The sequence below is a fragment of the Leucoraja erinacea genome, chromosome 3, assembly GCF_028641065.1.
Source record: "Leucoraja erinacea ecotype New England chromosome 3, Leri_hhj_1, whole genome shotgun sequence".
Taxonomy (NCBI): Eukaryota; Metazoa; Chordata; class Chondrichthyes; order Rajiformes; family Rajidae; genus Leucoraja; species Leucoraja erinaceus.
Window position 1 is genome coordinate 111,823,296 of NC_073379.1, and position 24,974 is coordinate 111,848,269.

General features: G+C 44.1%; 2 protein-coding genes across 4 annotated transcripts in view; one reads left to right on the plus strand and one right to left on the minus strand.

Moving 5' to 3' along the window:
- The window catches only part of xrcc4 (X-ray repair complementing defective repair in Chinese hamster cells 4), a 417,291-nt gene extending 394,385 nt beyond the window's left edge, over window positions 1–22,906 (minus strand). The window contains exon 1 of one of the 3 annotated variants that reach the window (XM_055633394.1): window positions 22,768–22,906. In XM_055633394.1, the coding sequence (XP_055489369.1) occupies window positions 22,768–22,873 (106 nt within the window). In that variant the 5' untranslated portion in view covers window positions 22,874–22,906. Of the gene's footprint in view, window positions 1–22,578 lie in introns of all 3 variants that reach the window. The other 2 variants (XM_055633392.1, XM_055633395.1) reach the window with 2 other exon arrangements.
- Window positions 22,870–24,974, plus strand: part of tmem167a (transmembrane protein 167A) — a 34,333-nt gene continuing 32,228 nt past the window's right edge. Inside the window, exon 1 of the mRNA XM_055633396.1 lies at window positions 22,870–22,993. Coding sequence (XP_055489371.1) covers window positions 22,991–22,993 — 3 coding nt within the window. The 5' untranslated portion in view covers window positions 22,870–22,990. The remainder of the gene's footprint in view (window positions 22,994–24,974) is intronic.

The window sequence follows — 24,974 nt, forward strand, 5'->3', positions numbered from 1 at the left end:
AAACACATCATTACATCAGTGAAAAACTAAGTGCTGATTATCATTAGCATTAATTCATTTTAAGGTAGTATTTAGAAATACAATTAGTCTCATCTGGACTCCATATGTGGATGGTGGCTAATTTGTTGGCCAATATTGCATTATAAAACAATAGGAGTTGTTCAGTTCTCACAGATTCATTTTGGCATGCATACAATTGGACCCACTTGAGCAATCTTACATAAAAGATACATAAAAACACTTGTACTGATCTCGAAACAATGAAAGTTACATATCAAACCAATAAAATGATGCCATTTCCTGATTTTGTGTGGCTTGTCTTTAATAGAAACATAGAAAATAGGTGCAGGAGTAGGCCATTCGGCCCTTTGAGCCTGCACCGCCATTCAATATGGTCATGGCTGATCATCCAACTCAGTATCCCGTACCTGCCTTCTCTCCATACCCCTTGATCCCTTTAGCCACAAGGGCCACATCTAACTCCCTCTTAATATACCCAATGAACTGGCCTCAACTACCTTCTGTGGCAGAGAATTCCAGAGATTCACCACTCTCTGTGTGAAAAATGTTTTCCTCATCTCAGTCCTAAAAGATTTCCCCCTTATCCTTAAACTGTGACCCCTTGTTCTGGACTTCCCCAACATCAGGAACAATCTTCCTGCATCTAGCCTGTCCAACCCCTTAAGAATTTTGTAAGTTTCTATAAGATCCTCCCTCAATCTTCTAAATTCTAGCCAGTACAAGCCGAGTCTATCCAGTCTTTCTTCATATGAAAGTCCTGACATCCCAGGAATCAGTCTGATGAACCTTCTCTGTGCTCCCTCATTGTCAAGAATGTCTTTCCTCATATTAGGAGACCAAAACTGTACGCAATACTCCAGGTGTGGTCTCACCAAGACCCTGTACAACTGCAGTAGAACCTCCCTGCTCCTAATGGTTTGCCAACACCAAAATATTAAATTATATTTGGGTGTTTTAATATATTAAGGCACAAAAAAGAGGACATTCGGCCCATTGTGTCAATGTCACCTCTTTTGCAGAGGTATTCTATTCAACCAGCACTTTTTCAACAGTCCTGTAAATATTTTGCCTCAAAATATTAATCAAACTCTCTTTTGAAAGGTGCTGCTTAATCAATTTCTACATTTCTTCACAAAATGCAATCCCAATACTTTGACGCATTTCATAGCTCATGTCTCTTAGACGTTTTTTTATCATTAACCTTAAATAGGTTGTGTGTTCACAGATCCTTCTACCAGTGAAAATAGTCTCACTTGAGATCTACAATCACGAACAAAGTTCCTCTTAACTTTCTCTGATTTAAGGAAAATTACTTCTGCTTCAGTCAATCTACAGTCGTTAATTTCCACGCTTCTGATATCAGTCTACCAATGTTTTTTCTGTACTCTTCCTGATGTCTTGATGTCCTGCCTCTAGTCTGCTTTCCAGCAAGGAAATGATTGCACCAGCTGAAATCCAAAAGCTTTGGCGTAACTTCTTTGTATTCTATGCCTCTATTAACACGCCCTAAGCACATCTTTTAAAATAAATCTGTAATATACAGCATTTTAAAAGCATTTTTTAATGGAACTTGGACAAATTCCTTTGGACAAGGAACTTGGAGGACACAAACCTTCTCATCACTATTCAGTGATTACTTCCAGAATATTCCTCTCGCTTGATCTGAATCTTGATTAAGATGAAGAGTAAGCGCAGTGTTTATTTTGTAGATAAAAAAGTGCCGGATTACACCTTTAATAAACATACATGTCACTTGGCAGGAAAACAAAATAATGGCGTTTAACTTTTTCAAGCTGCCGATATGCATGCTGTCATAGAAAAGCACTGAGCGATGGTGTAATTTTCAAGAGAGAGTTAGATTTAGGGCTAAGGGAATCGCGGGATATGGGGAAAAAGCCAGAACGGGGTACTGGTTTTGGATGATCAGCTATGATCATATTGAATGGTGGTGCTGGCTCAAAGGGCCGAATGGCCTACTCCTGTACCTATTTTCTATGTTTTCTAAGTACAGGTGCACAACCTTTTATCCGGTGTTCCAGAAACCGAAAAGCTCCGAAAACCGGCCATTTTTTCCAGATGTCGTCTGCGCACCAAAGCTCGCGTTTGGCGCCAAACTTGACCCAGAACGACCCACGGTCAACCCAGGTCTGTACTACTGTAGCGGCTGCCTCCTCCCTGGAGACTGGGAGACGCTTAAACATCTGTAAATCATTGCTTAAATGTTAGTCAGTTAGTTTGGAGGGCTTTTATGTGAAGGGGGGTGAAGGGGTAAACTTTAATTCTTAGTCCCCTACCTGGTCGGAGAGGCGGGGAGCGGTCAGTGCCTTACCGGTTCGCCGTGCAGTAAGCTCCGCAGCGCTGTGGCCGGTGGGGCTGTGGGCGGCGCTGGTTGTAGCTCCGACCCCGGCAACTCTACCCCTGGCTGCGAGGCGCTCCAAATCCAGCGCCGCCCGCGGCCTGACGCCCCAGCTCCGCAAATGTCGGGAGTCGGCGGCGTCGCAGCGGCAAGCTCCGGAGCGCTGTGGCCGCCGACACACAACATCGCGGAGCGTCGCTGGATTTGGAGCCGCGCAGCCAGGGGTAGAGTTGCCGGGGTTGGAGCTCCAACCGGCGTTTCCCGCGGCCGGACGGAGCCCCCAGCTCCGCGGTTCCAAATCCAGCGACGCTCCGCAATGTTGTGTGTCGGCGGCCACAGCGTTCCGGAGCTTGCCGCACGGCGACCCGGTAAGGCATTGCCCGCTCCCCGCTGGTATCCCAGCGCTGCGATGCCGCCGACTCCCGACATTCCCGCAGCTGGGACGTCCGGCCGCGGGCCACGCTGGATTTGGAGCTCCTCGCAGCCAGGGGTAGAGTTGCCGGGGTCGGAGCTACAACCAGCGCCGCCCGCGGCCGGACGGAGCCCCCAGCTCCGCGAGGTTGGGAGTCGCCGACCAGGTAGGTAGGGGACTAAGAATTAAAGTTTCCCCCTTCACCCCGACTCCACCACCACCACATAAAATCCCTCCAAACTAACTAACTAACATTTATGCAATGATTCTCCCGGTCACCCGGGAGGAGGCAGCAGCTCCAGACTTTTCAAGCCGCCCGCGCTACCTACCTAATCTACGCTAAAAATCTTCCATTCTGAAATCCGAAAATGTCCGAAATCCGACAAGTGTCTGGTCCCAAGGCTTTCGGATAAAAGGTTGTGCACCTGTATATGGATTTGAAAGCTTTAGAGGAATGTGGGCCAACTGTGGACCAAATGGGACAGCTTAGATGGAGTATCTTGGTTGGCGTGGCTGAGTTGGGCAGATCGCAGTTCCCATGTTGTATGACTATGAATGCCCAATTAGCCGTAAAGATGTGTGCACACATAGCCTGAGATTTCTCTTTTCTGTACCATATTTTTCATTTCATATTGCAACATATTCTTCCTACCATACTGCACCACTTTGCACAGCACTGCATTACATTTAATCTGTCCAGTATCTCCTGTTTTATCCTGGGTTTTGCTGCTGATAAGTCTTTGATAAATTATATGTCGAACATGGGAATAACTATTGCAGTTTTTCCTCACAATAGTTACTTGAAAAGGAAGATCTTCACAATCTCAAGACCCTGCTTATTGCATGTAAAACAAAATCAAACTCAAAATTTAAAAATCAGCCCACATTAATTTAAATACATGCAAACACATCTCAATCAATATTTGTTACTTGCTTTTATTGATATCTTGGAGACTACGAGAAATAAAATAATGGAAAGCCAGGAAATAACCAAGATGCGGGGCTTTAAAACTTTAGGTGGGATTATGATGGAAGAGTCTAGCACATGAGTGAGAGATATGTTATTGTTATTAATTCATATCCATTCGCTTATGTGCTGGACTCTTCCATTATAATACCACCTAAACAGGCAATGGGACACTGTTATAGTCAGAAGGATGGGCCAAGATCAAACCTGGGTAATAGAAACATTAGAAATTAGGTGCAGGAGTCATTGCTGCCTCACAGCGTCACAGCCTTCTCCGATAAATCAATAATCATCCACGTTTTAACAAGACTTAGAAACACAGAGCAACGTTATGCTTCCAGGATGTGCATTAAATGCAGGGATTGTCAATGATACCCATTTCCAAGAAATGTACATACACAATGAGGAGTGATTTGGAAGAGATTTTAAAACAGTTTTGCATACATCACAAAACCATTGAATTAGATTGCAAGGAAGTACTCAGAGTGGGGGACATCTGTGTTATCTGGCCAAAATAAGTGAAATCATTTGTATTTTTCCTAAACCAATGTAATACGATTGTAATTACAGCCAGATTTATCGTGAACAAAGACTTATTTTGCCAGCTATCATACAACTTGTAATTTTTTGTCCATGTCAAATGAGTCATAGGTTTTATTCTTCCCACTTGCCAACCATTCAGCCAAAACTTAAAAACAACCCAGGTTCTTTCAAGTGGGCAATACTTATATTTCTCTGTAAACTAATAACCGGTCACAGATGTGTGATTGGGCATTATTCTCCTGTCCTCTTCTAAATGGGTGGCCTCCCAGCTCATTCAGTAGACACAAACAAACTGCCCTTTTATGTCATAGTCATTGAGAACTGCCTCATTTGTGAAAACTATGAAATATGTTGGGACAAACCCAACCCCATTCTCACATGACATTTATTTTCTCCCTGCCTGACCATAAACATCTTATTTAGCTACATCTCAGCTTTTCCACAGAAACAGATATACTGGAGTCATGTTTCAAGTGGCAGTGTGGCAGTACAATTCAGGCAGCATTGGGCTAGCAAGTTCTCTTGAGAATTCCACACTTCAACATAGCTAACCTCAAGATGAATTTCAAAATCAGAAATAACAAATAACAAAGAAAGTATTGTTTGTATATGTTACCGAGCTGAATTGAACTATTTGCTTCCCCCAGTCTGAAAATAGAATACCTTTGCTTGCATTACAATATTACAAGTTGAGAAAACATTCACTTTATCACAATTCAGAGATACACAGCACGGAAACAGGCCCTTCAGCCCAACGGGTCCGTGCCGACCAGCGATCCCCGCTCATTAACACTATCCTGCATACACTCTCTGGTGCTGCAAGCGCTGTAAGGCAGCAACTCTACTGTTGCACCACTTGGAGTTGCAATTCCATGACTTTCAAGATGCTAGCCATAGGAACATTGTTTTCCCTTATATCAAGGTTTATATCAAGGTTTCTAGCCAGTGATAGAAATTCCAAAACCAAGTCTTCTGCTTGCTCCCTCTTCAACAGAAGCCAACAATCCCAAGCAAGCCTTTCTCCACATCTGCTACCATTCTTTGTTTTCAAATTGTCATCCGGATTCTTTCTAAAATAACATTATATTCTCTGAAATATTATTTCTCTGAAATGTTACATTTAATTGATATGAACATATGATCATGAAGAATATTCAGTGGATGTGGAATTAAAAAAGTGAAATAAAATCTCCAATCAGTGAAGAATTGTTTAAAAATATGCAAACAATAAAACAAACTGATGTCAATAACAAGGGCCAGAAGGATGACGGATTTTGTAAAGCTTTAACTGAACAAGATGTCATCTGTAATTTTGGCCAATGCAGGCCAGAAGCTGGACTGGGAGGTCTGCTAATGGACAGTATTGGGAATATTGAAATAAGCAATATGCTGAATCATTGGAAACCTATCAGTATTATCTTTACCTCCTGAACCTTACTCACTTTTAGTATTCTCTAAAATCAAAGTAGTTCTAACATGCTTTGTTTGTATGGAGACAACATTTTCATCATATTGTCTACATTGAGAATCTATATTTAAAAAAAAGGAATCATAAAAGTGCTTGGAAGACAAGATGAGCAAGATAGGATAATGGATACATATTGCCTTTCAAAATACAAACTCCTACTTCAATAAAATAAATATTAATTGTCTTTATATTCAAGGCTGAATGCTTGTTCATAGTTTAGATACTTCCTTCTAATCCCTCCACACAATTAAAAAAGGCAAAATAATGTGATTTCCAGCATATTCTGTTTATATCTCATTTAAGAAAGCAATCAACATTGATACGCTCAAAAACACCTACAGTATTATTTGTGCCATGTCTACCCACAAGTAAATTTGTCTCTACAACAGGGCTCGGCAACCTACGGCCCATAACCCAAAATCATCCAGCCCGCAGGCGTTTTGTTTTCAATTCGTTTTCACGACCTGGGCGCTACAGCCAGTCCTGGGGCTCGCAGGCGACCTGGGAATTGCAGCTAGTCCCGGGGACTCGGGGGATCTGGGAACTGCAGCCAGTTCCGGGGACTCGAGGGATCTGGGAACTGCAGCCAGTTCCGGGGACTGGAGGAATCTGGGAACTGCAGCCAGTTCCGGGGATGCGAGGGATCTGGGAACTGCAGAAAACTAATTGAAAAACACATGAAAACTAATGCGAAAAACACTAAGTGTCACACTAGTTATGAAATGAAATGAAATGAAATGATTCAATTTATTGTCATTGTCAGTGTACAGTACAGAGACAACGAAATGCATTTTTAGCATCTCCCTTGAAAGGGAGACACAGGGCGTCGCGGTGTGCCCGCGCCTGCCGCCGTAATTACATTCCATTTAGTATGTATTATTAGTATCTATTATTACTAATTAATGTATTATTAGTATATATTATTACTAATTATTAATTTAGTTAGTATGTATTATTATTACCTCCATTTATTAACTATGGACTTTAGTGGTGGCCTGCCATCCGCTCACAGGCATAGGCCCCTAAGCAGAACAAGGTCGCTGATCCCTGCTCTACAACTTTCTTGGTAAATCTCCAAAGGTACTTTGCTCCCTTGCAGTTGATAAAGATTGAATTCACTTGAGCTCTTTATTCGCACAAATGGATTTGAGAAAATGTAGTCATAAAATTCAGTTTACAGCATCTGTCAGTTTAACTGAATCATGGACACCTTTGACAAATTGCAAATTTCCTGATCTAATTAATCAAATTGCTAAATCTTTGTGGTTTCGGCCCGAAACGTTGCCTATTTCCTTCGCTCCATAGATGCTGCTGCACCCGCTGAGTTTCTCCAGCTTTTCTGTGTAACCTGCTAAATCTTTGTAATGGTCCAAAGTGCATTCACATTATCTTAGGAGTGTGTGTTACTGCTTAACTAATGGTTTCAATTAAAAAAAATACACGACCTTTATCACTGTCCTCAAGTTCCAACATCATAACGACCACGTGGAAACTGTGCCGATTATTGGAAATGATAAAGGGGCTGTCCCACTGCGGCGATCTGATTGGCGAGTTTAGAAGAGTTTAGGAGAATTTGAAAAAGTGTCATATTGAAGACCTCCTTCGACTATGTAGAAGACCACCTTCGACCTCCCTTGGACTTCGACTATGTTAAAGACTATCTACGACAAAGATATCTATGGAAAAGATATTCTCCCTGATCCAGAACTGGCACTTTTTGGATGCTCAGAGACTGCTTTGTACTTCACGTCTGAAGAACAACAAGCACTGATGCTTGGTATGGTGGCAGCCAAGAAAATGATCCTAACAGACTGGAAATCATCCACACCCCCTTGCTTGGAAAAATGGCTCAATGAAATGATAATAATCATACAGATGGAAAGGATACGCTTCTACAACTCCAAGGTACCAAACAACTTTTTAAGTGTTTGGGGACCATTTATCAACCATCTCAAAGACCAATAATTTCATAATTTCATATTATCTGCAGTGATGTAGTCCTGTGACCTTTACTTCTGCTCTTGCAATGCCTGACTGTGTAGCACCATGTGGATTGTACCAATACTGTTGTCTGGCGGCTTTGTTTTGTTTTTGTTTTTTTTGTTGCTTTATTTTCTTTCTCTTTTCTGTTTTGTTCTGTTTTGTTAAAAAATTGTATAAAATAATAAAAATATTTAATAAAAATAAAAAAAATAAAAAATAATAATAATAAAAAGACTATCTACGACTATCTTAGACTACCCTCGATTACCTATGAATAACATGCCGACCTACTATGACCTATTTCGACTAAACCTACAAGTAAAAAAAGTATAGATTTTTTCCATGACGACCCTTTTGTTACTCGCGGGCATTTTTCAACATGTTGATAAATACGCCGCGACCTAGCTGAGGCCTCCAGTGCGCAGGACTATTCTCGAGCATGAAGGAGAGTTACAAAGACCTCCTAGGACCTCGTGTTGACCATGCTGCGAGTACGAGTCGAGGGCAAACTCGCCAGAACACACGGATTAGGTCGCCGCAGTGGGACAGCTCCTCTAGGGAACAATAGTGTCTGCCCCACTTGCATCCAGAACTTGAATCACTTTGACAACAAGAAAGTCGTTTGTCTTTCAGGATTCAGGTAGAAAGTTATTTTTCTTCCAGAGGGTAATGTATCTTTGGAATTCACCCCACCCAAGATGGCAGTGAAGACTCAGCTACAAGCTTGAGTATATTTAAATTAGACATCCACTGATTTGTGGATATTAATGGAGTCAAGAGATTTGGATCCAATGCAGGAAAATGGCACTTAATTGTATTGTATTGTATTGTATTCAAATTTATTGTCATTGTCTCAATTTGAGACAACAAAATGAATTTCCCTTACAGGCAGTATCATAAAAAAAAATCACAAAAAAATAAAATAAATAATAAATAAATAATAAAACATATTAAAAATAAAATTGAAATTGAATTAAAAAAAAGCACAAACACAGAAAGTCCACAACACAACATAACATAAATGGCACCAAGGTGAGGAAGGCACCATAGTCCAGCCAGCCTTAAGTCTTAAGTCAAAGATAATCCATGATTTCATTGAATAGTACAGCATGTATGGGACTCAATGAGTTGAACAGAGAACATGGAACAGTACAGCACAGGAGCAGGTCCTTCAGGCTCAGTTTAGATTATTGTCACGTGCACTGAGGCACAGTGAAAAGCTTTTGTTGTGTGCTAACCAGTCAGCAGAAAGACAATACATGATTACAATCGAGCCATTTACAGTGTATAGATACATGATAAGGGAATAACGTTTAGTGCCAGCTAGGACACAAGGTTACACCAGGACACAAGTTTATCGATCTCCTTCCTGTACTCCATCTTAATATTTCTCAACATGGCACAGTAGCCAAATCTCCTCTCCCTGCATATCCCTCCATATCCTTATGTTATAGCTTCTTAAATGCCACTATCCTACCTGCCTCCACCACCCACTCAGGCATCAGCAACTCTCTGTGTAAAACTTTCCAAACAAGTACTTTACGACGAGCCCCCTGACAGCATCAGCCACCTAGTTTAGTTTATTATTGTCATGGGTACTGAGGTACAGTGTAAACAGGCACGTGCCGTGAGTAATTAGTCAGGGTAGAATAGAATAGAATAGTTTCTTTATTGTCATTGTAACATGAACCATGTACAACAAAATTTAAAATGTCAGCCAGTCAGTGCAGCATTCAAACATTTCTAAAAGCTAACGATACATACACGGTAAAATAATAAAGAATAAACAACTAAATAAATATCACGAACACAGCACGCATACACACCCAACCCTCCATCCTTCTGTCGATTTCACAGTGTACCACAGTCCCTTAGTCTGTATCGCCCCTGCGTTCCTTGGCGGCTATATTTAGTGCCTTTATAGCAGTGGGGTAAAAACTGTTTTTTAGTCTATTTGTCCTTGTCCTTGTAGATCTGTACCGTCTGCCTGACGGCAACAGTTCAAACAGGGAGTGTCCGGGGTGGGAAATGTCCTTTATGATATTCTGGGATTTATTGGTGCAGCGGGAACTGTGTAAGTCCTCCAAGGTAAGGAGAGGGCAGCCGACAATCCTCTGGGCATTGTCAATGGCCCTCTGGAGCGCTTTCCTCTGAGCCGCTGTGCAGCTGGTGTACCACACGCATACACAGTATGTTAGTATGCTCTCAATGGAGCACCGATAAAAGGACAGCAGCAGTCTCTGAGTGATGTTATTCTTCCTGAGCACCCTCAGGAAGTGCAGTCTCTGCTGGACCTTTTTCAGCAGCGCAGTGGTGTTCACGCTCCACGTCAGGTCCTCCTCAATATGGATTCCCAGGAAGCGGAAATCCGCCACCCTCTCTACACAGTCCCCTCTGATAGTCAATGGTACCATGTCCGTTTTATTCTTCCTGAAATCTATTATTACTTCCTTTGTCTTTAAGGTGTTGAGGAGCAGGTTATTTTCTTCACACCACACTGTCAGCTGCTCCACCTCATCCCGGTAGGCGTACTCGTCCCCCCCGGAGATGAGTCCCACCACCGTAGTGTCATCCGCAAATTTGACAATGGTGTTGCTGTGGTGGGCGGGGGTGCAGTCATGTGTGTAGATGGTGTAGAGAAGGGGGCTCAGTACGCAGCCCTGTGGAGAGCCGGTACTGAGGCTGAGGGCCGTGGATGTATGATGGCCCACTCTGACTCTCTGGCTGCGACCCGACAGGAAGCTATTTATCCACGTGCAGGTGGAGTGTGGAAGTCCCAAGTCCCCCAGTTTGTCCACCAGTTTGTGGGGAAGGATGGTATTAAAAGCAGAGCTGTAGTCCACAAAGAGCATCCGCACGTAGCTCCCCTGCTGCTCCAGGTGAGACAGTGCAGCATGGAGAGCTGTGGCTACAGCGTCCTCTGTAGATCTATTTGCTCTGTACGCAAACTGGTGGGGGTCAAAGCTTCGGGGCAGAAGTGATGTGATATGACCCCGGACCAGTTTTTCAAAACACTTCATCACCACTGGTGTGAGTGCGACTGGCCGGTAGTCGTTGAGGCTGGAGATGTTGGTTTTTTTGGGCAAGGGGACTATGGTGGAGGACTTCAGACAGGGTGGGACAGTGGACTGGGCCAGAGACTGGTTAAAAATCCTTGTAAAGACTCCAGCCAGCTGGTCTGCGCAGTCCTTCAGCACGCGTCCAGAGACGCCGTCAGGTCCAGTAGCCTTCCTTGGATTGATGGCCCGCAGAGTGCGCCTCACCTCATGCTCCTCTATCTTGAGGGTTAGGCTGCTGTGGACCATGTGCTGTGATGTGGCTGTCTCTGGTAGCTCCACTTCAAAGCGAGCAAATAAGTGGTTCAGCTCCTCTGCCAGCGAGGCGTCACCTTCAACAGCTCCAAGGTTGGTCTTATAGTTGGTGAGATACTGGACCCCCTGCCACACCTGCCTGCTGTTGTTACTGTCCAGGTGGTCCTCTATCTTCCTCCTGTAGTTTGATTTGGCCTCTCTGATGCCTCTCTTCAGGTTAGCTCGGGCCGTGCTGTATAAAGCCCTATCGCCAGACCTAAAAGCGGTGTTCCTCTCTTTCAACAGCCGCTGGACCTCCCGGGTCATCCAGGGCTTCTGGTTGGGGTAGACCCGGATGCGGTTGTCCACTGTGACCGTGTCCATGCAGTTTTTAATGTAACACAGTACACTGTCTGTGGGCAGTCAGTATCTTTGGTCAATCGGCTTTTTAAAAAAAATCTTGAAAACCGCGCATGCGCAGATTGTTCTCTCGACTTTTATAAAGTAATTTGTCAGTCAACTTTTTAAAAGTAATTTGTCTTGTTCCAGTAGGCGGCGCGACTCTCGTCAGCAGCGGCCTCTGCAGCCCGTCTGCGTTTTTATTATTTTCTGTCTATGTTTTTATGTAGTTTTTGTTATTTTATGTTGGGATGTGTGTGTGGGGGGGGGGGGGGGGGGGGTGGGAGGGAGGGGGTAACTTTTAATCTCTCCCTGCACGGGAGACCCGACCTTTTCTTTGTCGGGTCTCCGTTGTCGTTGGGGCTGCAACGAGGAGCGGCCTCCAACAGGAAGACCGGGGGCTCATGTGCCGACCACTCACCTCACCGTCGCGGAGCTGGCCGAGTCCAGAGCGGGTGGAGCGGTGGTGGAGCGCTGCTGCTGCGGCGGCCCGACCTCCGGAGATTCGGAGGCTGCAACTGCGGGTCTGGCGGACGGCGGGCACCAGGATCCCGCGGGTCCCTGGAGGGAGACCGCTTTTCAGGGCTCCTGCAACAGCGACTTCTCCCGCCCGAGTTGCGGGGTTGAAGAGCTCCTGGAGCGGGGCCTTACAGCACCGCCCCGCGCGGCTTGGAATGGCCGCGGGACTCTGCGAGCGCACGCCGGGGCTCTAACATCAAGAACCCGGTGTGCGACCTTGCATCACCCGGCGTGGCTTTAATGGCCGCGGGACAATCGCCATCGCCAGCCGGGGGCTTTGACTTTGACTCTGACATCCGGGGGGGGGGGGGGGAGTGCAGGGGAGAGATAAGTTTATTTGGCCTTCCATCACAGCAATGTGATGGATGTTTATATAAATTATGTTGCGTCTTGGGTCTATTTGTTTGTAATGTATGGCTGCAGAAACGTCATTTCGTTTGGACCTCAAGGGGTCCAAATGACAAATAAATTGAATTGAATTGTAAAGTATTTAAAAACACATAGCTCAAAGAAATTTACGTACCACATTCTATTTGTTGAAATACAACCGCATAGCCACTCTTTCCTGTTGTAACAAGCTGTTTAAATGTTTTAATTATTTTTGTTCCTTTGCGCTGTTGAAGTTCTTTAAGTTCTGGCGTTGGTCTGCCATTTTTAATTATTTTGGTCTTTTCCTCATAAGATTGCTCAGAGAAACTCAGTATCCATCTTTGAAAAACCCGCCAAGAAACTTGCGCTAAGCATGCGCAGTAGGCTGGTGCACAAGCGCAGTGCGCTGCGTAGCACATGCACGCAGTCCACGGTGTGAAGGCAGAATTTCAGCTGCCTTTATAGACCGTTGCCACTGATGGCTTGAAGCAGCGTAGACGGCACGTGAGTAGCACATACTTCCACGTATTAAATGTACTGTGGATGAAAGGCACGGGAGAATTTTGTCTAACTAAGAGGTCGATCTCTTAGGTAAGCATAATTCTCCCCGTGCCTTTACTATTTATATTTAATAATTACCATTTTATAATATTATTCAGGGTAGACACTGCCTTCCTTACCTACCCTGATGACACATGCCTGAGTGTAAAGCTTTTGTTTGTGTGCTATCCAGTCAAAGAAAGGGCCATACATGAATACAATCAAGGCATCCACAGTGCACAGATAAAGGGTACAACATTTAGTGCAAAGATATAACATTGAAGCCTCAAAGTTAGTTCAATGGGGTAGATGGGAGGTCAGGACCACACTCTAGCAGCTGATGAGGGGATTGTTCAGTTGCCTGATACAGCTGGGAAGAGAACTGCAGTGGAAACAATGCCAAAGGACTGTCCGAGAAGAAGAGATGGAAATTTGAAAGGAAATTGAAATTAATCAATATTCACAGGAGGTTACAGCACAATAAGTCAAGAGAGAGTCAAATGATATCATTAACTATGAAAGGTTAAACTGCTCTGCACCCAAATCCTTAATTGCCAAGATCTGATTGCTCTTTTGAAATCACTGCACTTTATTTCCTTCCTGTGCAGTAACTATATAACGTTACTTGCCTGCTTCTCAGTGGAGGCCACTTCGCTGCCAACAGCAGCTGGCCTCTTGTGAAGCCAGTCAGTGTTCTCCAGGTCATTGGTAAGAACACTAAAGAATTAATGCTTGATGTCTGCAACAATTTATCAACAAAATCGCCTTAAACTGATACTTTTTTTGTGCAGTGCGATATTGGACAGCTCCACACTGTATTTTCAGGAGAGATCACAGTGTTTTGCAAAAATCCTAATTGTAAAAGGATTTCAAAATTAAATAATATCTACACATTTAAATGGTCTTTTAACTAAATAAAAGTAGCTTTCATGTGCAATTGATCAACATTTAAAATGTTTCATATTTTATTGAAAGTATACAGAGAATTGGCCTCCAATGCCCTCTGAGGCAGAGAATTCCACAGATTCACAACTCTCTGTGTGAAAAAGTGTTTCCTCAATTTCGTTTTAAATGGCTTACCCCTTATTCTAAAACTGTAACCCCTGGTTCTGGCCTCCCCCAACATCGGGGACATGTTTCCTGCCTCTAGCGCGTCCAAACCCTTAATAATCTTATATGTTTCAATAAGATACCCTCTCATCCTTCTAAATTCAAGAGTATACAAGCCCAGCCGCTCCATTCTCTCAGCATATGACAGTCCCGCCATCCCGGGAATTATCCTTGTAAACCTACGCTCCACTCCCTCAATAGCAAGAATGTCCTTCCTCAAATTTGGAGACCAGAACTGCACACAATACTCCAGGTGTGGTCTCACTAGGGCTCTGTATAACTGCAGAAGGACCTCTTTGCTCCTTAATAACACTCATATTACAAATAGTAATGCAACATTTTGTCATTCAATATGGTGGATAACATTTTCAAATATTTAGTAAACAAACAAAAACATGAGTGATACAAAAGGTGGCGGTACCAACTAAGTCTGAGGTGAAGATTTGTTAACCACTACTGAGCTGTCTCAAGGAGATATAAAAGGAATGTAATAATTGAGGTCACAGAAAAGAGAAAGATACTACTCAAATTATGTGATATACAGTTGCTGCAAGTCTGACATACAAAGAGAAAATACAGTAAATACCCAGTAAAGCAGGTATTGCAGAGGGCAAAAAAAGAGTTAACATTACAGGTTGATGACGTAAGAACTGGCTTATTTTAGTAGACACAAAATGCTGGAGTAACTGAGCAGGACAGGCAGCATCCATGGAGAGAAGGAATGGGTGGTGTTTTGGGTTGAGACCCTTCTTCAGACTGAAGCCAGTGGAAAGGGAACGAGACATAGACGAAGATGTGGAGAGATATAGAACAAATGAATGAAGGATATGCACAAAAGTAACAATGATAAAGGAAACAGGCCATTGTTAACTGTTTGCTAGGTGAGAATGAGAAGTAGGTGTGACTTGAGTGGGGTAGGGATGGAGAGATTGAGAATGCAAGGGTTACTTGGAGTTAGAGAAATCAAGATTCATGCCATTCGGTTGCAAACTGACCAAGCGAAATATGAGATGCTGTTCTTCCAATTTGCATTTAGCCTCACTACGACAATGGAGAACGCCTAGGACAGAAAGGACAAGTGGGAATGGGAAGGGGAAATAAAGTATTTGGCAACCGGGAGATCAGATAGGTCCAGGAGGACTGAGCGAAGGTGTTCAGCGCAACGATCGCCTGGTATAGATCGCCCAATATATAAGAGTCCATATCTTGAACAATGGATTCAGGAGATGAGGTTGGAGGAGGTGCAAGTGAATCTCTGCCTAACCTGAAAGGACTGTCGTGGTCCCCGGACATAGTCGAGGGGCGAGGTACAGGGACAGGTATTACATCTTCTGTGGTTGCAGGGGAAGGTACCTGGGGAGGGGTTTGTTTGGGTGGGAAGGGATGAGTTAACCAGGGAGTTGCGGAGGGAACAGTCTCTGCAGAAAGGGGTGGAGATGGAAAGATGTGACGAGTGGTGGGATCCCATTGAAGGTGGCGAAAATGTTAGAGGATTATGTGTTGTCAGGGCTCTCACTTAACTTTTTTTCTCTGTTTCCAGCCGGGCAACCTAGGCAGCTTTTTAGGTTGCCAAATTACAGTTTAGGTGGTCATTTAAGACGGCTTGCGTGACGCGTGCGATAATGTGCTCGGTCGAAGTGCGTAGTTACCAGTCAAAATTATGGTCAATGAAGCATTCACATATTATTTCTGCTTCAAATAAAGTCGCAAACTAAACATATTCACCAATCAAGACATGATATATATCACAATGACATGCAGCAAAATTATAATACAGTATCTCAACTCTTTTTACACGTTGCAATGAAATCAATTTCTATTATTTCTTTCCACTTCCAAACAAAAATGTGGTTGGATTATTCAGCGTATGATCAACCTCGGTGAGACCAAGCACAGGCTTGGCGATCGCTTCGCACAACACCTCCACTCAGTTCGCAATAACCAACCTGATCTCCCGGTGGCTCAGCACTTCAACTCCCCCTCCCATTCCGAATCCGACCTTTCTGTCCTGGGCCTCCTCCATGGCTAGAGTGAGGCCCACCATAAATTGGAGAAGCAGCACCTCATATTTCGCTTGGGAAGTTTACGCCCCAGCGGAATGAACATTGTCTTCTCCAATTTCAGGTAGTCCCTGCTTTCTCCTCCCCTTCCCAGCTCTCCCTCAGCCCACTGTTCCCGCCTCATCGTTTCTTCTTCCCGCCTCCCCCAACCTCACATCAGTCTGAAGAAGGGTCTCGACCCGAAACGTTGCCTATTTCCTTCGCTCCATAGATGATGCCTCACCTGCTGAGTTTCTCCAGCATTTTTGTCTACCCGTTCTGCCAATTCATCTTTGGGATATGGGAGGCCAGTTCATTAGCTATATTTAAGAGGGAGTTAGATGTGGGCCTTGTGGCTAAAGGGATCAGGGGGTATGGAGAGAAGGCAGGGATGGGATACCGAGTTGGATGATCAGCCATGATCATATCGAATGGCGGTGCAGGCTCGAAGGGCCGAATGGCCTACTCCTGCACCTATTTTCTATGTTTCTATGAAACCCACACGCTTGCAGGGAGCATGTGCAAATTCAACATAGACAGTGCCCGAGGACAGGATCGAACACAGATCTCTGGCATGTGAGGCAGCAAGTCTATCAGCTGTGCCAATATATTTTGTTTACCAACACACAAAACATTATACGTTGATAACTGGTTTCTAAAAATAAGATACTATTCATTTTCAGTCTTAAATCTCTAAGTGACGCTATGTCCCCCTTTACAGCTACTGTATGTTTTAATTCAGTTCAAGAATATTGGGCAGTACATTGGCCATAAACTTGCTGCCTAAAAGTACCAGAGACCAGGAATTGATCCTGAATATGGGTGCTGTCTGTATGGGTGCAGACTGTATTTTCGCCCAGGCTTGCATCCGACAAACTATGATGCATCACCTATGGTCAGTCATGACCGAGGGGGGCCTATAACTGTATGGTGTTTGCTCCTTTTCCCTTTGATCGCATGGGTTTTCTCCAGGTGCTTGTTTCCTTCCACATTCAAAAGGAGTGTAGGAACCTTTTTCAGACCCAACCCAAAACGTAATATTTTCCTTTTGTCCATAGATTCTGTCTGAAGTTACTCCAGCTTTTTGTGTCTATCTTCAGTTTAAACCAGCATCTGCAGTTCCTTCCTACACACACGATACTATACGATAGAACGTTATTAATCCCAATGTGTGTGTGGGTATATATATTATACACTCACACACACACACACATATATATATATTATATTCAAATATAAATATACAGTTTTGTTTTCTCGTTTATAACATTGTTTACAGAGTACTATGTTTACATATTCTGTTGTGCTGCTGCAAGTAAGGATTTCATTGTTCTAACTGGGATGTGAGAGAATAAAACACTCTTGACTTACGTCGCTAATGTGTGGGATAGAACTCGTGTACGGGTGATCGATGGTCGGCATGGACTCGGTGGACCGAAGAGCCTGTATCTTTAAATTAAACTAAAAACACTAAAACCAGAGTGAGTCTAAATAAGGGTCCCAACCCAAAACGTCACCCAATTTCTTCTATGCAGAGATGTTGGCTGCTCCATGGAGTTCCCCCGCACAATTGAAGCATGGAATAGTCTTCACCCTATCATAGTTACCCAACCAGACGCAACTAAATTTAAGGTACCTCTTTTTTCCCCAAGAGCCCTTTTTTGCTTAAGTCCAAGTCAAGAGTCAAGAAAATTTTATTGTCATGTGTCCCAGATAGGACAATGAAATTCTTGCTTGTTGCAGCACAACAGAATATGTAAACATAATACAGAACAGGAGATAAAAGTTCAGTGTGTCTATATACCATAAACCATATATATACACAATAATTAAACAGATAAAGTGCAATAGGCTGTTATTATTCAGAGTTTGGAGTTTGGTGGTGGAACCTTCACCACCTCCAGTTTTAATTCCAAGCAAGAGTTACTCGAGTGAGTTACTCCAGCTCCAAGGACTAATTCTGCGTTGGTTTTCAGCGGTCGCGGCAAGGCGGCAACCGGACAGCAATGGCGGCCAGATCACCCACAATGCAAAGGGAGGGAGAAAGTACCCGGCGCCGACCAGTTGCCGTGGCATTGCACATGTGCAGGGTGGCCGATGATGTGCTGGCCGTGGCTGTGCGCATGTGCAGGGGGAGGATGTGCAGGCCGGATGAGGAGCAGCCGGAGAGCGGAGACCCGGACACAGATGGCGGGCGGAGACGGAGAGTGACGGAGAGAGATAGAGTGGGGGGCCCACTCAGAGTTAACGACAGGTGTCCCGGGTGCTTGCCAAGCCGGGCAAAATGGCACGGCTTTTAGGTTGCCCGGAGGGACTTTAGGTCACCATTGGCACCCGGGCAACCGTTAATTTCGAACCCTGGTTGTATGTGATAGCTGATGGGGTGAAAGGAAAGAATCTGTCCTATTGCGACAAGGGTATGGGGAGCAAGGGCAGAGCTGTGGGGTATAGAGGAGACATATGTGAGGGCCTCATCTATGATGGAGAGGGCAATTACTGTTCCCTAAAGAATGATATCTCAGATGTATATATCATAATGTATATCTCAATCACTCCTGAAGACATATCTATTCTCCATGGCCTTTGTAGACCAGTGAGGTGTCGAATTGTTTATTAACTTTATTTGCTTGGTTTTGCTGCGTTGTTTGTACTTGTATTTTATGTTTTTTTAATTTATTGTTTGGATTTTTGTATGTAATTTATGCGCCTCGTGTTAGTTGTATGTTCTGTTGTTCTGCCTGTTTTATGATGTCTTGCTTGTTTTCTTTTTTCTGTACAGCACTTTGGTCAGCTTTGGTTGTTTTTAAGGTGCTTAACAAATAAAGTTATTATTATTATTATTATGTACGTCCTGGTATGGAACACCTCACCTTGGGCACAGATGCAACATACATGGAGGAATTGGGAGTAAGGGATAGTGTCTTTGCAGGGAGGAGGGTGGGAAGAAGTGTAATCGAGATAGTGGTGGGAGTCAGTGGGTTTGTAATAGACTAACTTCAAATAGCTCTTGCTTTCCCTCTCTCCATGCCCTCCCCCTTCCCAGTTCTCCCAGTCTTACTGTCTACGACTTCATTCTATCTGTCCCGCCCACTCCCCTGACATCAATCTGAAGAAGGGTCTCGACCCAATTCTTCTCTCCAGAAATGCTGCCTGTCCCGCTGAGTTACTCCAGCAGTTTGTGTCAATAGACAATAGTCGACCTTCGATTTAAACCAGCATCTGCAGTTCTTTCTTACATAGTTTGTAATAGATGTCAGTCGTTAGTCTATCTCCTGTGCGGGAGACTGTGAGATCAAGAAAGAGGAGGGAGTTGTCAGAGATGGTCCAATTGAATTTGAGTGCAGGATGGAAATTGGTGACTATAATGAAGTCCATGAGTTCTGCATGGGTGCAGGAGATAGCACCGATGCAGTCATCAATGTAACGGAGATAGAGTTCGGGGATAGGGCCAGTGTACGCCTAGAACAGGGATTGTTCAACGTACCCTACAAAGATAGACAAAAAAATGCTGGAGTAACTCAGCGGGACAGGCAGCATCTCTGGAGAGAAGGAATGGGTGATATTTCAGGTTGAGTTACTCCAGCATTTTTTGTCTAACTTCGATTTAAGCCAGCACCTGCAGTTCTCTCCTACAGAGAGGCAGGCAATTGCTGGGTCCCATGCGAGTGCCCATAGCTACACCTTTGATTTGGAGGAAGTGGGAGGAGTCGAAGGAGAAGTTGTTGAGGATGAAGACCAGCTCCACATGGCAGAGGAAAGTGTTAGTAGTTTCAATTCTAGAAGTTTGGTTCCTTGGTTCAATTATTTATAAATATTTACAATGTATCCCTTCTCTTAAAGGTTTGTTTGTAAAGTTATTTTCAAACCATTGTGATTGTCATCCACTATACATTAAAAGTAACATTGCAATGACTTAATGATTAGATTATATAAGGAGTCCAAACCGTTGTAAAATCTGAATGTAAGCCTGTTACTAGCTAACCAGCCAACATTGATTGGAGATATTTTGTGCAGAAGAATCATAGTTTAATTTCCGATGTTATTCACTGAGATAGAGTCTGGTCACCATTCTACCCAAGATGTTGCTCCCAGTTAACTGTGAAATCGAATTTTCTCATTGGCCGGAATGCCAATTACGTGGTTCAAAGGGAAGAGAGTGATTTCTAAACTTCAGTACGAAATTGGCCTCAAATTTTCTATTGGAAAAATACTTGGTGATTTGTATTGCATTTTATTCTCCTATGTAGCCACATTTAATTTTGGCCAGTATAACATCGTCAGGTTAAAGGATTAATTCAAATAGTATGATCAGCCATGATTTTGAATAAATATTGGTAGACTTGAAAATGCTGAAGTAACTCCTGCGGGTCAGGCAGCATCTCTGGAGAGAAACCGGAATGGGAATGACGGTTTACTAGTCAACCAGAAAACATTGATTGAAGATATTAGAAATAGTTTAGGTGCAGGAGTAGGCCTTTCGGTCCTCCGAGTCTGCACCGCCATTCAATATGATCATGGCTGATCATCCACCTCAGTATCCCGTACCTGCCTTCTCTCCATACCCTCTGATCCCCTTGGCCACAAGGGCCACATCTAACTCCCTCTTAAATATAGCCAATGAACTGGCCTCAACTACCCTCTGTGGCAGAGAGTTCCAGAGATTCACCTTTCTTCAGACTGATGTCAGGCGAGGGAGTGGGACAGAAACTGTCTCAGTAAAGATAATCGCCATTAGAAAATCTGGCATAGTCAACAGGTACGAGGGTAGAAGCTTTCCAGGTGTGTAGCAAGGTTGGCAAAGAGGAGCAACAATTTGATAAAAAGGCAAGCAATTGGTTGATTGGGCGTTTTAAAGTTATATACACCATTTGGACACTTGTGCCACATTACACGCTTTCATCGCAATAAAGTTTCATAGAAAATAGGTGCAGGAGTAGGCCATTTGGCCCTTCGAGCCTGCGGAAGAGGAGAGTCAAGGCAGGTGTGATGGGATGAATGGCTTCCTATTTTTCTTCACTGTGGATTTACTGGCATTCTCTATTTGGAAAGAGTATTGCTGGTATAAAAAGTGCAAGCCCTCTGCAAATGCAAACTCTGTTAATCATCATCTTCCAGGTAAAGAGGTACAAGCCTTCAATATAATGTCAAGCTAAAACTGGGGGTGGGGGGGTAAAACAGCCATAATAACACACTATGGGGACCCTAGGTGGACAGAAGTGCTGGAGAAACTCAGCGGGTGCAGCAGCATCTGTGGAGCGAAGGAAATAGGCAACATTTCATCCCGAAACGTTGCCTATTTCCTTCACTCCATAGATGCTGCTGCTCCCATTGAGTTCTTGGTTCTTGGTCCTCCAAAATATTCCAAATGGAATTGAAACTGGAGGTGGTGAAGGGAGGGCTTAAGCCAGAAAGGGTTATTGGGAAGAAAGAGCTACTTTAAATGTAGTTGCATCTGGTTGGGTAACTATAGTTGGGTGGAGATTATTCCATGCTTTAATTGTGCGGGGGAAGAACAAATTGGTGTATACATCTGTCTTGGTAGCTGGGATTACAAATTGGATCGAATGCCCTCGTCTGCTCCTAATTGGTTTGGGTTTGGTGTTGGTCTTGTAGTCTATGTCGAGCTGACCATTTAACATTTTGTAAAAACAGGTCAAACGGTGAGCTTCACGTCTGTCTTGGAGAGGGTTCCACCCCAGAGAATTCAGAAGTTTGGTGACACTCGCTTCTCTCTCATAGGTGTCCAAACCCTTAATGATCTAATACGTTTCAATAAGATCTCCCTCTCATCCTTCTAAATTCAGAGGTTTTCTCCAGCACTTTAGTCTCTTCGATTTTCCAGCATCTGCAGTTCCTTCTTAAACTCCATGGGGACCCTTCAGCTTTTGTTTGTAACTTCAAAAGACATTTTTCACACAGAGAGTGGTGAATCTGTGGAATTCTCTGCCGCAGAAGGTAGTTGAGGCCACAGTTCATTGGCTATATTTAAGAGGGAGTTAGATGTGGCCCTTGTAGCTAAAGGGATCAGGGGGTATGGAGAGAAGGCAGGTACGGGGTACTGAGTTGGATGATCAGCCATGATCATATTGAATGGCGGTGCAGGCTCGAAGGGCCGAATGGCCTATTCCTGCACCTATTTTCTATGTTTCTATGAGTGTACATGACAAGTGAAACTAAGCAGGATAACAGTGAAACTAGTAGGACAACCAGGGTGGGGGAAGGACAGAGAGAGAGGGAATGCAAGGGTTACTTGCAGTTAGATAAATCAATATTCATTCCATGTAAGCTGCCCCAGTGAAATATGAGGTATTGTTCCTCCAATTTGCATTTGGCCTCACTCTGACAGTGTTGGAGACAGTGTTCATTGGCTATATTTAAGAGGGGGTTAGATGTGGCCCTTGTGGCTAAAGGGATCAGAGGGTATGGAGAGAAGGCAGGTACAGGATACTGAGTTGGATGATCAGCCATGATCATATTGAATGGCGAATGGTGCAGGCTCGAAGGGCCGAATGGCCTACTCCTGCACCTATTGTCTATGTGCCTATGTAACACTTTAATCTACCTTCGATTTTCCAGCATCTGCAGTTCCTTCTTAAACTCTATGGGGACCGTTCAGCTTTAGTTTGTAACTTCGAAAGGCAAACTACAAAAGATGCTGTGTGTCACCTGGAGCTGCACTGAGCCTCAGCAGCGGCGGCGCCGTTCGCATTTGCCGCCAAGATTCGCTGTGAATCAATCTCCCTTCCCTCACCTCCACACCGACTCCAGGGCCCCACAGCACACACACGGCGTGTGTACACGTCATAGCGGCGGTGACGTGTACACGGCGGACGGGAGCGGTGTGCGTGGAACGTCATCACTTTGTGCCGTGGTTACGGCTGTGGGGAGGGAGGGAGGGAGGGAGAAGGCGGCCATTGGGGAGCGTCACTTCCAGCCCGGGCGGAAATGTGATGTGGCTATGAAGTGTGTGCACGATGGTGAGTGAGGTTTTATCATTTGCTTCCGAGGACGAAGGGCCTGTTAGTCCTTCCTCCTGGCTTTCTGCTCTTGCTACTACCACTGGCTTAGTGTTGATTGTAAATGGGTGGTGGCTGTGGAGGTGGAAGGTGACATGGTCAATGGTTGTTGGGTGAATGAATGATGCTTAGTTCCTGCACACTCTGTACTCTCTCCAGGTAAATACAACCCCGGCATGGTCATTGCTAGACGCCAGCGTGGAGGAGGGGGCAACATAGATGCCAAACAACACTATTTTCTCGAAATCCATCAAAAAAAAACGTAAAATACCACAATTCCAGCTCCACTTATTTTTTTTGTAAATTATTAGTGTTCTTATTCTCTGGTTTCTATGGATAGGTTTAATAAACGTACTGAAGACTCTGACAAACATAGAAACATAGAAAATCAGGTGCAGGAGGGGGCCATTCGGCCCTTCGAGCCAGCACCGCCATTCATTCAGATTCAATTTAATTGTGATCATGGCTGATCGTCCCCTATCAATAACCCGTGCCTGCCTTCTCCCCATATCCCTTGACTCCACTAGCCCCTAGAGCTCTATCTAACTCTCTCTTAAATCCATCCAGTGATTTGGCCTCCAATAACCCGTGCCTGCCTTCTCCCCATATCCCTTGACTCCACTAGCCCCTAGAGCTCTATCTAACTCTCTCTTAAATCCATCCAGTGATTTGGCCTCCAATAACCCGTGCCTGCCTTCTCCCCATATCCCTTGACTCCACTAGCCCCTAGAGCTCTATCTAACTCTCTCTTAAATCCATCCAGTGATTTGGCCTCCACTGTCCTCTGTGGCAGGGAATTCCATAAATTCCATCAATCTCCTATCCTGACAAGTCAGGAGATAAAGTGTTATACAACATGGGTTCAAATAGTTGATGGGTAAAAAACCCATCAAAACAGTGATCATAAAGATAAAATTATGACCATGCTTAGGGTAATTATTTCATTGTAAACACCATATGTTTGTTAAATTTAGCTATTGAAGTCCCATTGAAGAAGGGTCTCGACCTGAAACGTCACCCATTCCTTCTCTCCAGAGATGCTGCCTGTCCTGTTGAGTTATTCCAGCATTTTGTGTCCACAATTCCTTCATACTCCTTTCCGTGCATGTCCATTTGCCTCACTAAAAGCCTCTTAAACACTTTGTGTGGGAAATCTGCCTGAACCTACCTAATCTTAATTGAGGGTTACACAAAAAAGCTGGAGAAACTCAGCGGGTGCAGTAGCATCTATGGAGCGAAGGAAATAGGCAACGTTTCGGGCCGAAACCCTTCTTCATTCCATAGATGCTGCTGCACCCGCTGAGTTTCTCCAGCTTTTTTGTGTAACCTTCGATTCTACAGCATCTGCAGTTCCCTCTTAAACACTGTGTATAATCTTAATTCAGTCTGCCTTGGCCTATGTGATCCCCTGATGGCCGAACATTTTAACTCCCATTCACGTACTGACCTTTCTGTCCTGGGCCTCCAACACTGTCAGAGTGAGGCCAAATGCAAATTGGAGGAACAATACCTCATATTTCACTGGGGCAGCTTACATGGAATGAATATTGATTTATCTAACTGCAAGTAACCCTTGCATTCCCTCTCTCTCTGTCCTTCCCCCACCCTGGTTGTCCTACTAGTTTCACTGTTATCCTGCTTAGTTTCACTTGTCATTTACACTCATAGAAACATAGAAAATAGGTGCAGGAGTAGGCCATTCGGCCCTTCGAGCCTACTCCGCCATTCAATATGATCATGGCTGATCATCCATCTCAGTATCCTGTACCTGCCTTCTCTCCATACCCCCTGATCCCTTTAGCCACAAGGGCCACATCTAACTCCCTCTTAAATATAGCCAATGAACTGCCTCAACTACATTCTGTGGCAGAGAGTTCCAGAGATTCAGCACTCTCTGTGTGAAAAATGTTTTTCTCATCTCGGTCCTAAAGGATTTCCCCTT